The sequence below is a fragment of the Saccopteryx bilineata genome, chromosome 3, assembly GCF_036850765.1.
Source record: "Saccopteryx bilineata isolate mSacBil1 chromosome 3, mSacBil1_pri_phased_curated, whole genome shotgun sequence".
Classification (NCBI taxonomy): Eukaryota; Metazoa; Chordata; class Mammalia; order Chiroptera; family Emballonuridae; genus Saccopteryx; species Saccopteryx bilineata.
Window position 1 is genome coordinate 52427924 of NC_089492.1, and position 23892 is coordinate 52451815.

General features: G+C 38.8%; 1 protein-coding gene and 1 non-coding gene across 4 annotated transcripts in view; both read left to right on the forward strand.

Moving 5' to 3' along the window:
• Positions 1–23229, forward strand: part of RGS20 (regulator of G protein signaling 20) — a 128423-nt gene extending 105194 nt beyond the window's left edge. For all 3 annotated transcript variants that reach the window (XM_066266125.1, XM_066266126.1, XM_066266127.1), the window contains 2 exons: positions 19067–19301; positions 22999–23229. In XM_066266125.1, the coding sequence (XP_066122222.1) occupies positions 19067–19301; positions 22999–23187 (424 nt within the window). In that variant the 3' untranslated portion in view covers positions 23188–23229. The remainder of the gene's footprint in view (positions 1–19066; positions 19302–22998) is intronic.
• TRNAI-GAU (transfer RNA isoleucine (anticodon GAU)) lies at positions 4203–4278 on the forward strand. Its single transcript has one exon. It is a non-coding gene; the product is annotated as a tRNA-Ile (tRNA).
• Positions 23230–23892: the final 663 nt, after the last annotated feature.

A 23892-nucleotide genomic window follows, 5' to 3' on the forward strand; every position in this document is an offset into this window, starting at 1 on the left:
GGCTGCAGGAAGGTAAGAGAGAGAGAGGAAGGAGAGGGGGAAGGATGGAGAAGCAAATGGGCACTTCTGCTGGGTGCCCTGGCTGAGAATCGAAGCTGGGACTTCCACACGCCTGGCCAACGCTCTATGCTGAGTCAACCAGCCAGGGCCTTCTCTTCATTCTTTATCTTATTTATTCTTACCCAGATTTTTCAAAGTCTAGGAAGCACATTAAAATCTTCTACAACTTGTTTCTTAATAATAGCTTTTATCTTATATATTCCGGTCTAATGTATTCTATACCAAAGCTCTGAGGCTGTTATACCTAAAATCATAATGCCCACATCTAGTCCTGACTGTACCCATCCTTCCAGTGGGACCTTGAGCACTTTACTTAGTAACCACATTATGCCTGTTTCCTTATGTGTAAAATATGATAGAAATAGCTTGTTGTTACTAAGCCAAAGACAGATTATTATGAATATTATATAGGAGTAGTAAAATGCTGAGAATAGAGCCTGGCAAAAGGCAAACATTCAATATATATTAGCCATTCCTAGTTCAAAGTCATATCCAATTATATAAAATGACTTTTAGAGGTGGCAAGATGGCAATGGAGTAGGTGGACGTACCAACTTCCACCTCCCAGAACCGAAGTGGATTACAACTTAATTTTAAGAACAATCATCTGGGAAAACCAACTTTGGACTAAACTAAGAGGACTCTAACCAAGGAACACTGAAGAAGCCACAGAGACTGGTAGAAAAAGCAGAAACGTGGAGAGGGCTGCCCAGATCCTGGGAGTGAATGGCAGCCCAGAGGGACTCGAATGGCGAGAAGTGAGTTTAGTGGAGAGGGGAGGGTCCTGGGCCCCAGGACCAAAGCCCCAGCCTGCAGCCTCAAAGACTAGAAGAGGCATATGAAGAGTATTTATCTGCCAAACAAGCCAGGATACTGTTTGTGAGAAAGAGACAGATTTCTCAGACCCAGAATTCTTCTTAAAGGGACCATGCAGAAAACCTCTTTTACAACCACTCATCCGAGATTCCGAGGGATGGGGAGAGATGAGAGGACCAGAGTAGCAGAAAGAGAGAGTAATCTAGGAGGCACAGAAAAAAACACTTTGAGAGACAGCCACCCTAACCCCTGAGATGAGTCAACCCCCAAATCTAAAGTGAATATCTCCCCTGGAACCAGCAATACCAGCAAAGGGAAGCAGGACACCAGCAAAACAAACTCTCCCGTGGCACTCAGAGAAGAGTTGCTTAAAGAGAGGGAGCCTTTAGGAATACAGTATTGAGTGCTAGGGTCTGAGCAGCAGTGCCCCCACCCACACTGCTTAGAGTTTGCTGGGGGGCAGTGGTGGCAGGGCACGAAAGTGCGGTCCCGTCAGTGAGGGTGGAAGCTGAGCTGGCCACGACTGAGGCCTGGCATAAGCTCAGTCCTGCTTGGCGGGAGTGGAAGGGGCAAATGAAAGCAGTCTGACCCAGTTGCAGGCTGGGTGAGCAAGAGCGGTCCCACCTGCAATCCCACTCACAAGGGCAAGGTGAAACCCGGGTGAAAGCAGGGAACCAGCAGAGACCCATGGCTGAGCATAGGTACGCCTGCAGTGCCAAGGCTTGCAGCTCCAGTGCAGCATGCAGCCCCACCCAAGGGGATGGGGTGAATGCTGAGGCCAGACAGGGCTTATAGCCCCTGCATGTGAACACAGTCCCACAGTGAAGGAGAGGCAGAAACCACAGTGACTGCATCAGCTGGCCGGCCCAGCAACGCCCATACCCAAATGCCCGAGGCAGCGGCAGAGGTTCTGGCGGGCCTGCAGACAGACCACACCTAGGAAACACAGAGGCCAAACCCATTGGACTCCTGTGGCTATATACCCTTCTTATACACAGACAGAATGGGAAGGCAAAGAAATGCAACCCAAATGAATCAAGAGAAATCCCAGAAAAGGACTTGAATGAGTAAGATATAAACAAATTATGAGATGTAGAGTTTAAAATAATAATTGTTAGGATGTTCAAAGATCTTAGAACAGCAATAGATGGACATAACGAGCACTTAAATAGATAGCAAATACAAAAAAGAACATTGAAATAATAAAAAAGAATCAGTCAGAAATGACAAATACAATATCAGAAATGAAGAACACAATGGAAGGAATTAAAAGCAGGATGGATGAAGCTGAGGATTGAATCAGCGAGTTAGAGGACAAGATAAACAAAGGCATGGAAGCAGAGCAGCAAAAAGAAAAGAGACTCATAAAGTCTGAGGAAACTCTAAGATAGCTCTGTGACAACATGAAAAGAAACAATATCCGCATCATAGAGGTTCCTGAAGAAGAGAAAGAACAAGAGATAGAAACCTTGTTCAATCAAATCATAGCTAAAAAATTCCCTAAATTGATGCAGGAAAAAGTCACCTACATAGGCCCTGGCCAGTTGGCTCAGTGGTAGAGCGTCGGCCTGATGTGCAGGACTCCCGAGTTCGATTCCTGGCCAGAGCACACAGGAGAAGCGCCCATCTGCTTCTCCACCCCTCCTCCTCTCTTTCCTCTCTGTCTCTCTCTTCCCCTCCCGCAGCCAAGGCTCCATTGGAGCAAAGTTGGCCAGGGCGCTGAGGATGGCTCCACGGCCTCTGCCTCAGGTGCTAGAATGGCTCTGGTTGCAACAGAGCAACGCCACAGATGGGCAGAGCATCGCCCCCTGGTGGGCATGCCAGGTGGATCCCGGTCAGGCCCATGCAGGAGTCTGTCTGACTGCCTCCCTGTTTCCAACTTCAGAAAAAAAAAAAAAAAAAGAGTCACCTACAAAGGAGCCCTCATAAGGATGACATCTGACTTCTCAATAGAAACACTTGAGGCCAGAAGGGAGTGGCAAAAATATTCAAAGTAATGCAGAACAAGAGCCTACAACCAAGATTACTTTATCCAGCAAGGCTATCATTTAAAATTGAAGGAGAAATAAAAAGCTTCCCAGACCAAAAAAAAACAAACAAAAACTCATGGAATTCATTACAACCAAACCAATGCTGCAAGAAATGTTAAGGGGCCTGTTTTAAACAGAACAAAAGGGGAAAGAATACAGTATAGTAAAAGAGGAAAATAGCTTTAAAGAATAAAATGGCAATAAACAACTACATATCAATAATAACCTTAAATTTAAATGGATTAAATGATCCAATCAAAAGACATAGGATAGCTGAGTGGATAAGAAAACAGGACCCATAAATATGCTGTCTACAAGATACAAATCTCAAAACAAAAGATACACATAAACTAAAGATAAAAGGATGGAAAAAAATATTTCACACAAATGGAAATAAAAAAAAGTTGGGTAGCAATACTTATATCAGACAAAATGGACTTTAAAACAAAGGCTATAGTAAGAGATAAAGATGAAGGTTACTACATAATGAAAAAGGGAGCAATCCAACAGGAAGATAAAATCATTATATAATAAATATCTACGCACCTAAATATATAAAGCAGACTTTAATGGATATAAAGGGCGAGATCAACAGCAATACTATAATAGTAGGAAATTTCAATTCCCCAATAACATCACTAGATAGATCCTCAAGAAAGAAAATTAACAAAGAAACAGCAGACTTAAAGGACACACTAGATCAACTCGATTTAATAGATATCTTTAGAACCTTTCACCCTAAAGCAGCAGAATATACGTTCTTTTCAAGTGCTCATGGTACATTCTCTAGGATAGACCACATGTTAGGGCACAAAGAGGTCTCAACAAATTTAACAAGATTGAAATCATATCAAGCACTTTCTCTGATCACAATGGCATGAAACTAGATATCAACCACAACAGAAAAACTCAAAAATACTCAAACACATGGAAACTAAATAGCATGATATTAAATAATGAATGGTTTAACAATGAGATTAAAAAAGAAATTTAAAAATTCCTAGAAACGAACAATAACAAGCATACAACAACTCAAAATTTATGGGACACAGCAAAAGCAGTCTTGAGAGGGAAGTTCATAGCACTACAGGCATACCTTAAGAACCTAGAAAAAGCTCAAATAAACAACCAAACCCTGCATCTAAAAGAACTAGAAAAAGAACAGCAAGTAAAGCTCAGAGGTAGTTGAAGGAAGGAAATAATAAAGATCAGAGTGGAAATAAATGACATAGAGGCTAAAGGAACAACACAGAGGATCAATGAAACCAAGAACTGGTTCTTTGAAAGGGTAAACAAGCCCTGGCTGGTTGGCTCAGTGGTAGAGCATCAGCCTGATGTGCAGAAGTCCCGGGTTCGATTCCCGGCCAGGGCACAGAGGAGAAGCGCCCATCTGCTTCTCCACCCCTCCCCCTCTCCTTCCTCTCTGTCTCTCTCTTCCCCTCCTGCAGCCAAGGCTCCATTGGAGCAAAGATGGCCCGGGCGCTGGGGATGGCTCCTTGGCCTCTGCCCCAGGCGCTAGAGTGGCTCTGGTTGCAACAGAGCGACACCCCGGAGGGGCAGAGCATCGCCCCCTGGTGGGCAGAGCATCACTCCCTGGTGGGCGTGCTGGGTGGATCCCGGTCGGGCGCATGCGGGAGTCTGTCTGACTGTCTCTCCCCATTTCCAGCTTCAGAAAAATACAAAAAAAAAAAAAAAAAAGAAAGAAAGGGTAAACAAGATCAATGAACCTTTACCAGACTCACCAAGAAAAAAATAGGCCTCAATAAATAAAATTAGAAATGAGAGTGAAGAAACAACTGACAAACAGAAATACAAAATATAGTAAGAAAATACTATGAAAAATTGTATGCCAAAAAATTAAACAACCTAGGTGAAATGGACAAATGTCTTGAAACATATAATCTTTCAAAAATCAATCTGGAAGAATCAGAAAACCTAAATAGACTGATTACAACAAATGAGATCGAAACAGTTATCAAAAAACTCCCAACAAACAAAAGCCCTGGACCAGATGGTTTTACAAGTGAATTCTACCAGAGATTCAAAGAAGAATAAACTCCTATCCTTCTCAAGCTATTTCAAAAAATTCAAGATGAAGGAATACTTCCAAGCTCCTTTTATGAGGTGAGCATAATTCTGATTCCCAAACCATGCAAAGATAACACAAAGAAAGAAAATTATAGGCCAATATCCCTGATGAATTTAGATGCTAAAATCCTCAACAAAATATTAGCAAACCGAATCCAGCAATACATGAAAAAAATCATATATCATGATCAAGTGGGATTTATTCTAGGGAGGGAAGGATGGTACAATATTCACAAATAAATCAATGTGATTCATCACATAAACAAAAGGAAGGAGAAAAACCACATGATATTTCAATAGATGCAGAAAAAGCATTTGATAAAATCCAGCACCCATTTATGATCAAAACTCTCAGCAAAGTGGGAATACATGGAACATACCTCAACATGATAAAGGCCATCAATGAAAAACCCATAGCCAACATCATAATTAATGGGCAAAAATTATAAGCAATCCCACTAAGATCAGGGTTGCCCCTTTTCACCACTCTTAGTCAACATAGTCCTGGAAGTCCTAGCCACAGCAATCAGAGAAGAAGAAGAAATAAAAGGCATCCAAATTGGAAAAGAAGAAGTAAAACTATCATTATTTGCAGATGATACGATACTGTATATAGAAAACCCTAAAGTCTCAGTCAAAAAACTACTGGACCTGATAAATGAATTCAGCTAGGTGGCAGGGTATAAAATTAATACATAGAAATCAGAGGAATTTTTATACACCAACAATGAACTGTCAGAAAGAGAAATTAAGGAGACAATCCCCTTCACTATTGCAACAAAATAATAAAGTACTTAGGAGTAAATGTAACCAAGAAGTTAAAGACTTGTACTTGGAAAATTACAAAACATTGATAAAATAAATCAAGGAAGATACAAACAAGTGGAAGCATATACTATGCTCATGGTTAGGAAGAATAAACATCATCAAAATGTCTAATACCCAAAGCAATTTATAAATTCAATACAATACCAATTAAAATACCCATGACATACTTCAAAGTTATAAAACATATATTCCAAAAATTTATATGGAACCAAAAAGAACACGAATAGCCTCAGCAATCTTAAAAAAGAAGAAGTGGGAGGTATCATACTTCCTGATATCAAGTTATACTACAAGGCCATTGTACTCAAAACAGCTTGGTACTGGCATAAGAACAGGCATAAAGATCAATGGAACAGAACAGAGATCCCAGAAATAAACCCACACCTTTATGGACAATTGATATTTGACAAAGGAGGTAAGAGCATACAATGTTAAAGACAGTCTCTTTAACAAATGGTGTTGGGAAAATTGGACAGCTACTTGCAAAAAAATGAAACTAGACCACCAACTTATACCAGTCACAAAAATAAACTCAAAATGGATAAAGGACTTAAATGTAAGTCATGAAACCATAAGCACCTTAGAAGAAAACATAGGCAGTAAGCTCTCTGATATCTCTTGCAGCAATATATTTGCAGATCTATCTCCACGGGCAAGTGAAATAAAAGACAGGATAAACAAATGGGACTATATCAAACTAAAAAGCTTTTGTACAGCTAAAGACAATCTGAACAGAATAAAAAGACAAACCACACAATGGGAGAACATATTTGACAATACGTCTGATAAGGGGTTAATAACCAAAACTTATAAAGAACTTGTAAAAACTCAACACCAGGAAGACAAACAGTCCAATCAAAAAATGGGCAAAAGAAATGAATAGATCCTTCTCCAAAGAGGACATACAGATGGCCAATAGACAGATAAAAAATGTTCAACATCACTAATCATTAAAGAAATGCAAATTAAAACCACAATGAGGAGTGACGTCACGGAAATGGCGCCGTGAGCAGCGCGTCCGACAGCTCTCCCCTAAATCACAACAAATTTATCAACTAGAAACAGAAAAATTTATCCTCGGAGCATTCCGGAGTTCCACACAAACTGATAGCGAAAGGACTGTTATCACTTGAATCTGAGAGACGAGGGTGTGGAGGAATCGACCACAGGGACGTTCTTTCAAACCGCAAGGAAGTGCGCCTGTGGTGAGTCAGCCCATATACTTGGGAACCGGGAGCCGCCGCGAGCGGCCGCCGCGAACCGCCACCGCCAGCGGCCGCCACGAGCCGCCGCGAGCAGCCGTGCGTGCGCCCAGTCCGGTTGAGCACCGCTGACGTTCCCAGCGGCCCGCACACTGCGAGTGGGGGTCGCCGGCCACCGGTGCCCGGAGCGCCCCATTCGCACGCGTGCCTTGGGCATTCCACATGCCCAGGGCGCCCTGCGGGCCCGCACACCCAGGGGGCTCCATTATCCTGCGCCAGGTGCGGTCCAGCAGCCAGCGGGGGGGCGAGCGGGAGAGGCTTGGGAGATTCTCTCTGTGGGCGGGGCACCTCACCCAGCCATTCAAGCTAACAATCAAGCGTTGGGGGAGGGGCGCGCGCAGGCAGCCTAAAATACCTTCCGAAGCACAGCTGCGACCCAATCACTGAAATTAGCTTAACCCATAAAATCTGCGCACCCTCGGTTCTAATTGATAAGATCTCTCTCAGTTCAGCGATCCAAGACAAGAGGCGTGATATTTTTTAGTGCCTCTCGCTAAAGGGGCGGGGGCAACTTCTGATTGATAGAGCCTCCATATTCAGAGATAAACGCTAACAAGAAGGACTTGGCAGATAATAAGGTCTATACTACACTAGTCGTAAGCAGAGACTAGTGCCTCTTCTTCCCTGCAAAAACAGGCTACAAAGCGTGGAAAGCCTGGGTTTAGAGGTCCAACTAAATGATAGGCGCTGAACAGTCACCTTGACAACAATGGACTCCCACCCCCGCCTGATTACACTGGAGGCCCTGTCAGAGCCTTTCCCAAAGCCTTGCACTGAGTGGGGATAGAGTGGGGATTTCCCAGCTCTTTGAGCCTCTTACTCCCCAGGCAGAAGCAGTTGCAGCCTTATAGCTGGATCACCAGGCTGCTAATTCAGAAAGGGGGGACTAGGAGAGAGAATCCAGGAAAGCAAACTCTCTCATCGTTGGACCCTGCAAACGCCAACAAGCCTTTACTTCCAGCAAGACTAAAGCCAATTATATGACATTGCCATAGAATCCCATCAACTGCAAATCCCTACCTAAGAGTGACACAGGGGCAGAGCATGGCGTACAGAGTCACCGACCAGGAAGAGGGAGAGAAAAGAAAAAGGAAGAAGTTAACCTCTCAAAATCAAGAAAAACCCACAGACTTTACAACTTGATCCACTAATTTTTTTGTTGTTGTTTGTTTCTTCTATCTTTTTGCCTTTATTTCCTCCACCTCGGTCCTTCTATTCTCTGCCCATCTTATGCTTCCCCTTTCTTGAACTACACTACCCATGAGTGTTGCATTTTATTTTTCTTCTTCATCCTCACCCTCCTTTAAGGTTATACTCCAAAACACTTAACTTTCACTCTCTCCTCTTTTGTTTTTTTTGTCTTGCTTTATTTTGTTTTTTTCTCTTCCTATTTTATTTCTTCCTTCGTTTTTCTCTTTTTCTTATTTTTTCCTTTCTATTCGTTTTTTCTTTTCTCATTTTACTTTCCTCCCATATAATCCTCAATCACGAACAAATTAGTTAATTTGGGACTCAAGGCTTTTTTTGGCTTTATTTCTCTTTTTTGCTTTTGTTTTTATTTTTTTTTTCTTCTTTGTTTATTTCTGTGGCATTTTGGGTCCTCCCAACCCAAGGTCTCCATTGTATTTAGTCTTCGCTCCACTTAATACAACAGATTTTTACTTATTATTTTTATTTTTTCTTCTTTATTATTCTTTTTTGGTCCTTTTTTCTGGTTCCCCTTTATCCCTCTCATTATATCTCTTAGTCGACCATCACTTACAAGCAAATCATCTTATGCTTGTCTAAGATTTTCTTCCTTTTTTTTTTTTTTTTGCATTTAGTAGGTCCCTACTCCCTTTTTTTTTGCCCCTTGAACTCTTCACCCCAAATCAGGCCCTCCATTATAGGCACGATATTTCCCTGAGGAGGGGAGAGGAGGGAAAGAGAAGAGAGAAAAAAAGGGGGAAATAACAAATTATTACTGTGTTTTTTTTTTGTGGGGTGTTTTAATTTTTTTTTTTTTTTTTTTTTTACTTTTTACCCTTTATTAATTCTAATTAGTGCTATCAATAAGACCACCCTCAGATGCCGATAAGAAAGAAGAAATCGAATATTATCGATACAAAAGAAAGAGAGGTAACACAAATAGATGTGGAAAAATCTATGGAGAAAAGACTTAACATATTGGAAGCCTTGGAGCTAAATGACAGAGAATTTAAAATAGAAATCTTAAAAATACTCAGAGATATACAAGAAAACACAGAAAGGCAATATAGGGAGATCAGAAAACAACTCAATGAACACAAAGAATATATTACCAAGGAAATTGAAACTATAAAAACAAATCAAACAGAAATGAAAAACTCAATTCACGAGCTGAAAAACGAGGTAACAAGCTTAGCTAACAGAACAGCCCAGATTGAAGATAGGATTAGTGAAATAGAAGACAAACAACTTGAGGCACAACAGAGAGAAGAAGAAAGAGACTCAAAAATAATAAAAAACGAGAAAGCCCTACAGGAATTGTCTGACTCCATCAGAAAAAATAACATAAGAATAATAGGTATATCAGAGGGAGAAGAGAAAGAAAATGGAATGGAGAATATACTCAAATAATAGACGAGAACTTCCCAAGCCTGTGGAAGGAACTAAAGCCTCAAATTCAAGAAGCAAACAGAACACCGAGTTTTCTTAACCCCAACAAACCCACTCCAAGGCACATCATAATAAAGATGACACAAACCAATGACAAAGAAAAAATTCTCAAGGCAGCCAGGGAAAAGAAGAGTACAACATATAAAGGAAGGCCTATTAGATTATCATCAGATTTCTCAGCAGAAACTCTACAAGCTAGAAGAGAGTGGACCCCAATATTTAAAGCCCTGAAAGAGAGGAACTTTCAGCCAAGAATACTATACCCATCAAAGCTATCCTTCAAGTATGAAGGAGATATAAAAACATTCACAAATACAGAAAAGATGAGAGAATTTATCAACAGAAAGCCCCCACTCCAGGAAATACTAAAGGGGATTTTCCAACCAGATTCAAAGAACAAAAGAAAACAACACCACAAGTAACAGCTCCACCAAGAACACAATAAAACCAAACTTAAACTGTGACAACAAAGGAAAGAAAGGGGGGAGAGGATGGAGATTAACAGTAGCAAAGGATGATGAAGTGCAGAAATACTTATAAGATAGGGTACTATAATGAATATGGTAGGTACCCTTTTCATTACTTAATGGTAACCACCCTTAAAAAAACCACCACAAAAACACTTGACTTAAAAAAGGTAGCAACAGAGGAAAGAAGTATGGAACACAAACAAACAAAAACAAATGATAGAAAAACAAAAGAGAAGAATCAAACTAGATACAAAACTAACAGAAAGCAATTTATAAAATGGCAGTAGGGAACCCACAAGTGTCAATAATTACACTAAATGTAAATGGATTAAACTTACCAATAAAAAGACACAGAGTAGCAGAATGGATTAAAAAAGAAAATCCAACTATATGCTGCCTACAAGAAACACATCTAAGCAACAAGGATAAAAACAAATTCAAAGTGAAAGGCTGGAAAACAATACTCCAAGCAAACAACACCCAAAAAAAAGCAGGTGTAGCAATACTCATATCTAATAATGCTGACTACAAGACAGAAAAAGTACTCAGAGACAAAAATGGTCATTTCATAATGATTAAGGGGAAGTTGAATCAAGAAGACATAACAATCCTTAATATATATGCACCAAACCAAGGAGCACCAAAATATATAAGACAGCTACTTATTGACCTTAAAACAAAAACTAACAAAAATACAATCATACTTGGAGACCTCAATACACCGCTGACGGCTCTAGATCGGTCATCCAAACAGAGAATCAATAAAGATATAGTGGCCTTAAACGAAATACTAGAACACCTGGATATGATAGACATCTACAGGACACTTCATCCCAAAGCGACAGAGTATACATTTTTCTCTAGTGTACATGGAACATTCTCAAGAATTGACCATATGTTGGGCCACAAAGACAATATCAGCAAATTTAGAAAAATTGAAATTGTACCAAGCATATTTTCTGATCATAAAGCCTTGAAACTAGAATTCAACTGCAAAAAAGAGGGGGGAAAAACCCACAAAAATGTGGAAACTAAACAACATACTTCTAAAAAATGAATGGGTCAAAGAAGAAATAAGCGCAGAGATCAAAAGATATATACAGACAAATGAAAATGAAAATACGACATATCAGAATCTCTGGGATGCAGCAAAAGCAGTAATAAGAGGAAAGTTCATATCACTTCAGGCCTATATGAACAAACAAGAGAGAGCCGAAGTAAACCACTTAACTTCACACCTTAAGGAACTAGAAAAAGAAGAACAAAGACAACCCAAAACCAGCCGAAGAAAGGAGATAATAAAAATCAGAGCAGAAATAAATGAAATAGAGAACAGAAAAACTATAGAAAAAATCAATAAAACAAGGAGCTGGTTCTTTGAAAAGATCAACAAAATTGACAAACCCTTGGCAAGACTCACCAAGGAAAAAAGACACAGGACTCAAATAAATAAAATCCAAAATGAAAGAGGAGAGATCACCACAGACATCATAGATATACAAAGAATTATTGTAGAATACTATGAAAAATTATATGCCACCAAATACAACAATCTAGAAGAAATGGATAAATTCCTAGAACAATACAACCTTCCTAGACTGAGTCATGAAGAAGCAGAAAGCCTAAACAGACCAATCAGCAGGGAGGAAATAGAAAAAACTATTAAAAATCTCCCCAAAAATAAAAGTCCAGGCCCAGACGGTTATACTAGTGAATTCTATCAAACATTCAAAGAAGACTTGGTTCCTATTCTACTCAAAGTCTTCCAAAAAATTGAAGAAGAAGCAATACTTCCAAACACATTTTATGAGGCCAACATAACCCTCATACCAAAACCTGGCAAGGATGGCACAAAGAAAGAAAACTACAGACCAGTATCTCTAATGAATACAGATGCTAAAATACTAAACAAAATACTGGCAAACCGAATACAACAACATATTAAAAAAATAATACATCATGATCAAGTGGGATTCATCCCAGAATCTCAAGGATGGTTCAACATATGCAAAACGGTTAACGTAATACACCATATCAACAAAACAAAGAACAAAAACCACATGATCTTATCAATAGATGCAGAAAAGGCTTTTGATAAAATACAACACAATTTTATGTTTAAGACTCTCAACAAAATGGGTATAGAAGGAAAATATCTCAACATGATAAAGGCCATATATGATAAACCATCAGCCAACATCCTATTAAACGGCATAAAACTGAGGACTTTCTACCTTAAATCAGGAACAAGACAGGGTTGTCCACTCTCTCCACTCTTATTCAACGTGGTGCTAGAAGTTCTGGCCAGAGCAATCAGACAAGACAAAGAAATAAAAGGCATCCATATCGGAAAAGAAGAAGTAAAGCTATCACTTTTTGCTGATGATATGATCCTATACATCGAAAACCCGAAGGACTCCACAAAAAGATTATTAGAAACAATAAACCAATACAGTAAGGTCGCAGGATACAAAATTAACATACAAAAGTCCATAGCCTTTCTATATGCCAACAATGAAATATTAGAAAACGAACTCAAAAAAATAATCCCCTTCACGATTGCAACAAAAAAAATAAAATACCTAGGAATAAACATAACAAAGAACGTAAAGGACCTATATAATGAAAATTACAAAGCATTGTTAAGGGAAATCGAAAAAGATACAATGAGATGGAAAAATATTCCTTGTTCTTGGATAGGAAGAATAAATATAATCAAAATGGCCATATTACCCAAAGCAATATACAAATTTAATGCAATTCCCATCAAAATCCCTATGAGATTTTTTAAAGAAATGGAACAAAAAATCATCAGATTTATATGGAACTATAAAAAACCCCGAATAGCCAAAACAATCCTAAGGAAAAAGAATGAAGCTGCGGGCATTACAATACCTGACTTTAAACTATATTATAGGGCCACGATAATCAAAACAGCATGGTATTGGCAAAAAAATAGACACTCAGACCAATGGAACAGAATAGAAAGCCCAGAAATAAAACCACATATATATGGTCAAATAATCTTTGATAAAGGGGCCAACAACACACAATGGAGAAAAGAAAGCCTCTTCAACAAATGGTGTTGGGAAAACTGGAAAGCCACATGCAAAAGAATGAAACTCGACTACAGCCTGTCCCCGTGTACTAAAATTAATTCAAAATGGATCAAAGACCTAAATATAAGACCTGAAACAATAAAGTACATAGAAGAAGACATAGGTACTAAAATCATGGACCTGGGTTTTAAAGAACATTTTATGAACTTGACTCCAATGGCAAGAGAAGTGAAGGCAAAGATAAATGAATGGGACTACATCAGAATTAAAAGTTTTTGCTCAGCAAGAGAAACTGATATCAAAATAAACAGACAGCCAACTATATGGGAACTGATATTTTCAAACGACAGCTCAGATAAGGGCCTAATATCCAAAATTTACAAAGAACTCATAAAACTCAACAAGAAACAAACAAACAATCCAATAAAAAAATGGGAAGAGGACATGAACAGACACTTCTCCCAGGAAGAGATACAAATGGCCAACAGATATATGAAAAGATGCTCAGCTTCATTAGTTATTAGAGAAATGCAAATCAAAACTACAATGAGATACCACCTCACTCCTGTTAGATTAGCTATTATCAACTAGACGGGTAATAGCAAATGTTGGAGAGGCTGTGGAGAAAAAGGAACCCTCATTCACTGTTGGTGGGACTGTAAAGTAGTACAACCATTATGGAGGAAAGTATGGTGGTTCCTCAAAAAACTGCAAATAGAACTACCTTATGACCCAGCAATCCCTCTACTGGGTATATACCCCAAAACCTCAGAAACATTGATACGTGAAGACACATGTAGCCCCATGTTCATTGCAGCACTGTTCACAGTGGCCAAGACATGGAAACAACCAAAAAGCCCTTCAATAGAAGACTGGATAAAGAAGATGTGGCACATATATACTATGGAATACTACTCAGCCATAAGAAATGATGACATCAGATCATTTACAGCAAAATGGTGGGATCTTGATAACATTATAAGAAGTGAAATAAGTAAATCAGAAAAAAACAAGAACTACATGATTCCATACATTGGTGGAACATAAAAATGAGACTAAGAGACATGGACAAGAGTGTGGTGGTTACCAGGGGTGGGGGGGGAGGGAGGACATGGGAGGGAGGGAGGGAGAGAGTTAGGGGGAGGGGGAGGGGCACAGAGAACTAGATAGAGGGTGACGGAGGACAATCTGACTTTGGGCGAGGGGTTTGCAACATAATTTGATGACAAAATAACCTAGACATGTTTTCTTTGAATATATGTACCCTGATTTATTAATGTCATCCCATTACCATTAATAAAAATTTATTAAAAAAAAAAAAAAACCACAATGAGATACCACCTCACACCAGTCCGAATGGCGCTTATTAATAAAACAACACACAGTAAGTGCTGGCAAGGGTGTGGAGAAAAAGGGAACCCTCCTGCACTGCTGATGGGAATGCAGACTGGTGCAGCCACTGTGGAAAACAGTATGGAGATTCCTCAAAAAATTAAAAATGGAACAGCCTTTTGACCCAGCCATCCCACTTTTAGGAATATATCCGAAGAACGCCATACCACTGTTTCAAATGAAGATATGCACCCCCATGTTTATGGCAGCACTGTTCACAAGAGTGAAGATCTGGAAACAGCCCAAGTGTCTGTCAGTGGACGAGTGGATTAAAAAGCAGTGGTACATATATACTATGGAATACTATGGGGCCATGAAAAAGAAGGAAATATTACCTTTTGCAACAACATGGATGGACCTGGAAACTATTATGTTAAGTGAAGTAAGCCAGGCAGAGAAAGAAAAATATCATATGACCTCACTCATTTGAGGAATCCAGGATACAATGTGAACTGAGGAACAAAATTAAACCGGAAGGGAAGGGGGAGGGTGATATGGGGAGGGGGACAAGGGAGATGTTGAGGGAATACAGGGGAGGGGGCATGCAATTCAGAGGACACTAGAATCTATGTAAACACAATAAATTAAATTTAAAAAATAAAATGACTCTTAATCCAGTTTAATTCCATTGCTTCCATTTCTACTTTGATATTAATATTATTCTTATTTGCATTCGCTTCATATATCTTTGCCTGTGTATTTGGTTTTAATTTTTGGTAATATCTTGCATGTTTCCCTAAAATAGTATTTTGTTGGATTTTAGCCCAGTTTTTAGTCTCTGTCTCTAAATAGAGAATTAAAATCCAATTACATTAGGTGAGTTATTTTGATGATTATTGATGTTTAATCTTCTAGTATATTCTTTGACAGTCTGCTTGTAATACCTAATTATCTACTTTTTTTATAATTTTAAATTTTTTTGCTGTGTAAACTGTGCTTTCTCTGCTTTTATGTTCTTTAGTACTAATGGAAATTATATGCTCCCTCTTTTTAAAAAAAATATACTACTAACTAGGAACTGCATTATTCCATATGTAGGTGAGACATAAAAGTGAAACTAAGAGACATTGATAAGAGTGTGGTGGTTACGGGGGGGAGGGGGGAGAGGGATGGGGAAAGGGGGAGGGGGAGGGGCACAAAGAAAACTAGATAGAAGGTGACAGAGGACAATCTGACTTTGGGTGATGGGTATGCAACATAATTGAACGACAAGATAACCTGGACTTGTTATCTTTGAATATATGTATCCTGATTTATTGATGTCGCCCCATTAAAAAAATAAAATTATTAAAAAAACAAAAAAACAAAAAAATATACTACTGATTACCTTTAAGTGTTTCAAAGTCATTCTTTTATATATATATTAGTTTAAATATATATTTAAATTGACAAGACTAAGAAAATATCTTTTAAATTTTCATATTTATGGAATATAATTTAGCATACTTTTTAGTAAGCCTTACCAATTTAAGTATCCTTCTTAAAAAGAATTCGGGTTTTTTTTTTGTAGATTACTGTTTTTAACTTATCTTTTAAACATCTTTTAAAACAATTTTTAGCTAACTAGTTAGCTAGAAATCTAACTTTTATTTTATGATTTCATACAGAATACTTTCTCATGACGGAAATTTAAATACCCACTATAACAACAAAAATCAAATAATATGAAAGTTTAACAATAAAATGCTAATCTTATTCCAGACCTCGTCCCAATCTCCAGATAACTAACTGCCGTCAACAGTTTTTTCTGTGTTCTCAAAGGAATTTTCTGTGCATTTGCACACAGTTGTACTGAAACGGGACCCATCTTACACACTGAATCTAATTTTGAAACTAAAATTGAAAGTATTCTTTAGACATCTATGATTGTTTTTTCTGCTGACTACTCTTTTTCTGTCAGCTACTTCCTCTGGTCTTGAGGTTTTCATTTATGTTGCAGTGCTGGGTCAGTTGTAACCCATCTTCAAGACATGATTTCAGGAAAAGAGCATAGAATTTACATTGTGAATCTTTGTATATGTGGTTTTCTATGGCCTTTACATAATTACATGAAGGACAAGTTATCTACATAGCAAATTCTTGGGTATACATACATCCCTAACCCCTTAAAACTAAATAGTTTGTGGCCTTGTGTCAAAGTAGATAATCTGAGGGCCTTCCCAATGCAGAACAACAGATTTTGCATAACTCTCAAAGTTATTGCATTGCTGGGCTCACAGAAAGTAAGAAAAATGACAAAGTACCTGAAACACGAAAACAAAAAGTAAGCAAAATCCTGAGTAGTGGCCGCTAAGCATAGGAAAGGTTTTCACTAAGGGCAAGTGCAGAGCCAGGTGAGGGCAAGGTGTTGAAACAGACTCCCACATTAAGCCCAGATCCCTGAAAGGAGCTGAAATGATTCTGGGTCAGTAACACTTTCTAGATCTCAGAAGAAGCAAATACACATCCTGTCTGGAGGAAAGAAATCATCCTCAGCTTTGCCAAAGATTAAGACTAACCAAATATTACAAAACTAAAAGTCAACTACCCACCACGAGAGAATAAGTAAAAACAACAATTATATTTAGAGCCCAAAAGACTAAAGATGTTGTAAGTATCTGTCCTAAAATATAAAATAATAGTCAGAAATCTTTAAACCAATTAAAGATGAAATCACAAAAAAATGTAAGCAGAATTCAACTGTCAGCAATGTCCAGGAGGACTGGGAAGTTGTACTACATTTTGCAAGATGCTATGATGGGGTAAACGGAACAAATGGTACATGTTTTATTTTTTCTTAATTTTTTGAATATTATTTTTTTGAGGCCAGAGGTGCACACTTTTCTTGAGGCCAGAAGTCCAAAATCAAGGCACCAGCAGGGCCATGCTCTCCAATGTCTCTAAGGGAGGGTCTTTCTTCTTCTAGCTGCTCTGATAGTTGCCAGCAATCCATGGCATCTCTCATCTTATAGCTTTTTCATGCCAGTCACATGACTGTCTTTTCCCTGTGCGTTTTTATATTGTTTTCCCTCTGTATGTGTATGTCTATTTTTAAGAACACCAGTCATAGTGGATTAGGGCTCACGCTAATGAACTCATCATCTTACATCTACAAAAATCCTGTTTCCAAATGAGGAAGTATCCTGAGGTGCTAAGGAAAAGGACCTTCAACATATCTTTTTCAGGGGACACAATCAACACAGTAATACCTTCCTACAAAATAACACTGGACCCACTTGATTTTATAGATTAGTTCCATAAAACATTTCAGGAATCAATGCTTCCAAAACTTACACGAATCTTATGTAACTACTCAAATGTCTAAGAGGCCAGTGTAACAGTGAGACCAAAACCAGAAGAGGGTAGTACAAGAATGGAAAATTAGAGATGAATCCTTCCCAGGAGCTATGTTCTGGCAACACATAGCAATGTAGGTGAAACCTTAAGACATTTAGTGTGGGGTGAAAAAAGCAAGTTGCAGAGACCATTTTTTTTTATTATTATTGATTGAGTTTAGAGGCAGGAGAGAAAGAGACAGAAAGGCAGTGGGGAGGAGCAGGTGTGTGCCTTGATGGGGCAAGCCCAGGGTTCTGAACCAGAAACCTTAGTGTTCAGGTTGATGCTTTATCCACTGTGCCACCACCACAAGTCAGGCCAGAACGCATTTTCATAAAGTTAAAAAGAAAGTAAAAAATACATCTTCCGGGATTCATGCATAAATAGAAGCTATGGGAAAAAAGGGTAAGGGGAAAAAAATATCATTGTGAAACAGACAGAATATAATTAAATGTAAGTAAAAATCAACTAAAACAGAGAAAACCCAAAGGCAAGATTAATGGTTCTCTCCGTGAAGGGGAGTCAGAGCAGTGTGTAAATGTGGCACCACGGCAAACAGCTGTTGGGGATGACCTGGTCCTTAAGGTAAATGATGAATTCATAAATGCTCGCTTTTGTTGTCGCCCTTCATAACCTGCATTTCTATAAGTTACATTCTTTTCTCCTCTTTAAAATTCTCTTACGTGTTTTTTAAAAAAATTCTAGGTAGACAGTGCCCCATTGCTATTTTGAAAGTCAGTGTGGTCAGGGCTGACTTAGGTTTGTCATGTGATTGGAGTTTTTGCTCAGGTGACTACAGGATTTCTCTTTACTTCTATAATTTAAAAACTTTTCCAAGATGTGCCGAGATGTAAACAAGTATGTTCTCAGCAGCCTTTCTAGCCATCTGGTTTGCAAGCATTTGGGTGACAGCCATGAAATCTAGCTAAACAATTTAAAAGTATCAAACTCTTGTGTTTTTGGTAAAGGCTTAAGCAAACAAGAACAGTTCTTGCCCTTCCTAAAAGGAACTAAGTGCACATTTTCATTCTCAGAGAGGAAAAAGATAGGTTTCTAATGATGAAATTCAAACTAATTACCAATAACACAGCTCCCTTTTGGTCTCTAAGCCCAACTCCTACTCTGGAAGAGGTCATCACCTGGGCGCAGTCCTTCGACAAGTTAATGCTCACTCCAGCAGGAAGGAACACTTTCCGTGAATTCCTTCGAACAGAATTCAGTGAAGAAAATATGCTTTTCTGGATGGCGTGTGAGGAACTGAAAAAAGAAGCTAATAAAAGCATTATTGAGGAAAAGGCAAGGATAATATATGAAGACTACATTTCAATTCTTTCTCCTAAAGAGGTATGTATCAACCAAAAAGGTTTTTCCCAAGAAGCCATGGATAAGATTCACTCCTTCAATGTTTGGTCACCTGGCACAGTTACAACTAATCAAAAATATAGAAAATGACTCCATCTAATACATAGTACAGTTACCCTTGAAAAACCCTGGTCTTAACTGTGCAGACCCACTTATATGCAGATTTTTCCCAATAAAGACAATAGAGTACTGTAAACATATTTTCTCTTGTCATTTTTAATGTTTTCTTTTCCCTAGCTTACTGTATTTTAAGAATATAGTATATATGGCCTGAGTGGTGGTTGCATAGTGGATAGAGCACTGACCTGGCATGCTGAGGTCCAAGATTCAAAACCCTGAGGTCACCAGCTTGAGCACAGGGTCACCAACTTGAGCATGGGATCGGTGACATTGATCCCAAGGTCACTAGCTTGGCTGTAGTCCCCCAGTCAAGGAATGTATAAAAGCAATCAATGAAAAATTAAAGTGCCACCACTACAAGTTGATGCCTCTCATCTCTCTCCCTCCCTTCCCCTCCCCTAAAAAGAGAGAATGTAGTATATAATACATATAACATACAAAATATGTGTTCATTGTTTTCAGTTAAGCTTCTAGTAATTAATAATCTATTAGTAAAGTTTGGGGGAGTCAAAGGTTATACATGGATTTTCAACTGCATGGGGTTGGCACTCCTAACATTGGTGTTGTTCAAGGGTCAACTGTATTCAAATCCCTTTCACCATGTTTCCACAAAAGGGCTCTAACTACACCTTGAAATCTGTGAAAATTTTGTATGTTGTTCTGAAAAAAGTATCCATAATTTTTTCTCCAGGAGTAATCTGTTTTACTATTAATGCTGTTTTAAAATAGTATACTCTATAAGCATTTCTTTAAGTAAAATTCCCCCTTTATTCTGAGCAAAATCTTTTTTTATAGGTATCTTTATTTTTTATGGTAGCATCACTAACATGGTACTGATGCTTCAAAGGTTTTTTGCCAGTGTCCTTTTTTAATGCCAGAAAAGTTATGAATGAAATTAAGCAACTTTTCATCTCTTGAGTTTCTGTTCTTTTTATTCCCAAATCTAGGAGGTTAGGTCGATCTCAAAACTAAGTTCCTTGTGGCCCTAATTATAAAATCGTTCACTATTTCCTACTATGTGCTAAGAATATGAAGTTAATAAAACAGGACCTCTCCTGTCAGGGAACTCACACACACAGGCGGAGTAACATGAAGCTCCCTCAACACCGCAGGGTCCTAAGGGGCTGGTGCAGTGAGCCATCAACAGTGGGGGTAAGGGGAGGCAGGAATGAGAGAAATATACTCAGAGAGGCCTTGGACAGACTGAGGATAATAAAAAGAAAATTACAAGAAACACAACAGATGAAATTTCAGAGGATAAGATTAGATGGGCCAAAGATAAAAATATTGTCATATCACAGTGAAAGAAGTTGTCAAGAGTTTGGTATGGCTGAAAGGTAACATGTTTACTAAACGTTGAGGGTCACCGGCAGGCAGCCAGAAGAGAGTAAGAAAAGTGGATGGTCCAAGAGCATCATGAAATTGGGAGGCATGCTGAGCTTTTCTGCTTTCTATCTGGGAAGCCCTTGGATTTTAGACTGGTAATATCACCAAGTTTGGAGTTTTGAAAGACCAGTAGGACTACAGAATGGATTAGAAGAGCAGTGGACAGAGGACCAATTGAGTAGTCTAAATGAATGTGATGAGACCCTGACTAGGCCAGCTGAAGAGAAAAGAGAGGAAAAGGGTTTGATTTGAGGGAAATTATCCAGAGTCTCGAATAACTCCTGCATCTATGGTTTGGGCAGACCACATGGTGAGGTAGTTTTTTGAAACTAGGCAGACAGGATGTGGAGTATGCTTGAGATAAAGACAGTCAGGCTCATTTCTGCCTACTTGTGTTTGTTTGCACTTTGAAGTTGGAGATATTCAATTGACAGCTGTATGAATATGGGGTTCAAAAAGTTCTGTCCATTTTGAATTAACCAAAGCAATAGAATATTTGGCTTTTAAGGCTTCTGCATGTTTTCATTTTGTTATGATTTCCCTTTTTATTTTAAAGCAAGATTTTTCATCATTGTTCTTTAAAGCACTATGCAGACAAAAATTTACAGTATATAAAATTCCTAGCAACCGTATAAAGAATGATACAAAAAGATGACCCTTTCCTTCCATCTATTACTTGAGATGTAAAAGCTTAAAAATTTTAAGAGCATAGACTTTGGGGTCAGATTCACTTGGGTTTGAACCCCAGTTTTGTCATTGAATAGCCTGGAACTTGGAAGCTCTGGATTTGATCCTAAAAGCAGGGCAAGCAGTGCAAAGGGCTGAAGCTGGAGTGTCAGAGTCTGCACTTTAGAAAGGTCCCTTTGGCTGAACCCATGGAGAGGCACTAGATTGACAGCAGACCAGTTAGGAGGCTGGACAAATCCAGCAGTAAATGGTGAGACAGCCTCCACAGGGGCATGGCAGAGAGGAGGGGAGGGGACAGACTCAAGAGGTGTTAAAGGGGTAGGGCCATCAAGACTTTGTGACTGAATATAGAGCCAGAGAAAAAGGGAAGGATGAAAAGGACTCAGAAGTGGGTGGGATTTATAGTTCAATTCCTTCACAGGCTAAACCAAAAAAAAAGATTTGGTGATGCTGGGAATCTGTTTAGAATGTATTAGGACTGAATTACCTGTGGATATATGGACGAGAGTGGATACATCTGGAAAGACAGGTCATTGAAGTCAGTATTTCATGGTTTAGCTAATCATATGTTGAGTTTTATATAAAAGAAATGTGCATTGCCTAACATTAGAACCACCATGGCCCTGTGCAGAGATGGTCTGGCTAAGATTCTTCACACAGAACAGAAAGGTATGAGTTCCCATTTGTCGCTTTGGCTTGTACTCATTTATCTGGTGCTTTACGGGAAAGTCTGAACCTAGTAGCTTGCTCGACTCTGTGAGATAGCTTTGTCTAGGATGAGCCAGCATCAGCACAAGGAGAGCCAACATCCCTTAAGGACTGAATAAATTCCAAGCACTTTAAATAAATTCTCCTTAAATCCTCATCAAATATCATCATCATTATCCCCACTCTTTGGAGTTCATTAGAGTATGGCCCTCCAAACAACAGTGATAGTGTTGGGATTTAAATACAGGCTCCACAATTAAAATCCCTTTATGGTGCTTCTGACTCAATTTCCACTTCACCAGCCAGCCTAGCACTCATTTCCAGAAATCTGCTATTGTGTTCTAGTAGCTGCAGCCTCGGATATATCCAGACTTTATCCCTAATGCTATTAGGAAATTAGCAAGGAGTTCAGTCTATTAAGTACTCATTTTAAACAAGCAAAACAATGTTGTGGTTTTCTAAAGCAGTATGACCCCCACTAGCATGAACTAGAACTTGTGAGAAATACACATTATCAGACCTCCCCAGATCTACTGAGTCAGCGACTCTTCAGGTGGGACCTAAACTGTTTAATAAGCCTTCCAGGGGCTTTTGATGCCACTAAAGCTTCAGAACCTGTTCTTTTGTGTTCATTTTCTCTTTCAGCAGATTAGATTTATGGGTCACCTTGGTAGGTTTGGGATTTTTAAAAACCAGAAGTTTCCAAAAACCAGAAGTTTGGGATGGATTTCCAAGGAGAAAGTGATCTAATCTAACTCTTACTTGTTTCTATTGACAGGTCAGCTTAGACTCCCGAGTAAGAGAAGTCATCAATAGGAATATGGTGGAGCCATCCCAACACATATTCGATGATGCACAACTTCAGATTTACACCTTAATGCACAGAGACTCATACCCCCGATTCATGAATTCTGCTGTCTATAAAGATTTGCTCCAGTCTTTATCTGAGAAATCAGTTGAAGCATAGAATATTATCAAATATATTTATTAATAAAATAATAAAAACTCATGGACTATGTCTAGTACAGGGGATTTAGAGGTAGCAGTGTCTTCTGCTGAAGTAATTCTCAGGCTATTCTAACAGCAGATGCTTCCTTCCACAGAAAGCTATATATTCACAATAAAATTGCAGCCACCTTTAGCGATACTTATAAAAAAATGGGTATGGCTGTCTTAGAAAGATATTATATTTGCATTTACAATAACAACCGCATAGTTATTGGATGGACATAGTTGTGGATGGAAAAGGATACACTAAGTGACTAGAAGACCCCATGCTGCCTGGACCATGGACATCCACTGGAACACACAGGACTGCTTTTGTTCTGCATGAGCTCAGTACCCGATTACCCTCCTCCAAAGAAAATACATTCAGGTATTTCTCAGCAATTCCTTCCTTCCATCAAGCTCAGTTTTGCATATTTCACTTATCAGTACCATTACAGGACCCAAATTACCAGTTCCTAAAGAGGTGACTACTTCTCATAAAACAATAGGGTCCGACTTAATCTTAGAATATATGTATGTAGATTGTGTGTGTGTGTGTGTGTGTGTAACCATGGTTAATGTAAAGCACTGTGCTTTGAAGTATGTCAGTCTCAAATATTTGGTAAGAGAAGTAGTGCTTAAAAAGTTCTTTTGTTGAAAATTTATCAAAATCTGCCAACCTAAA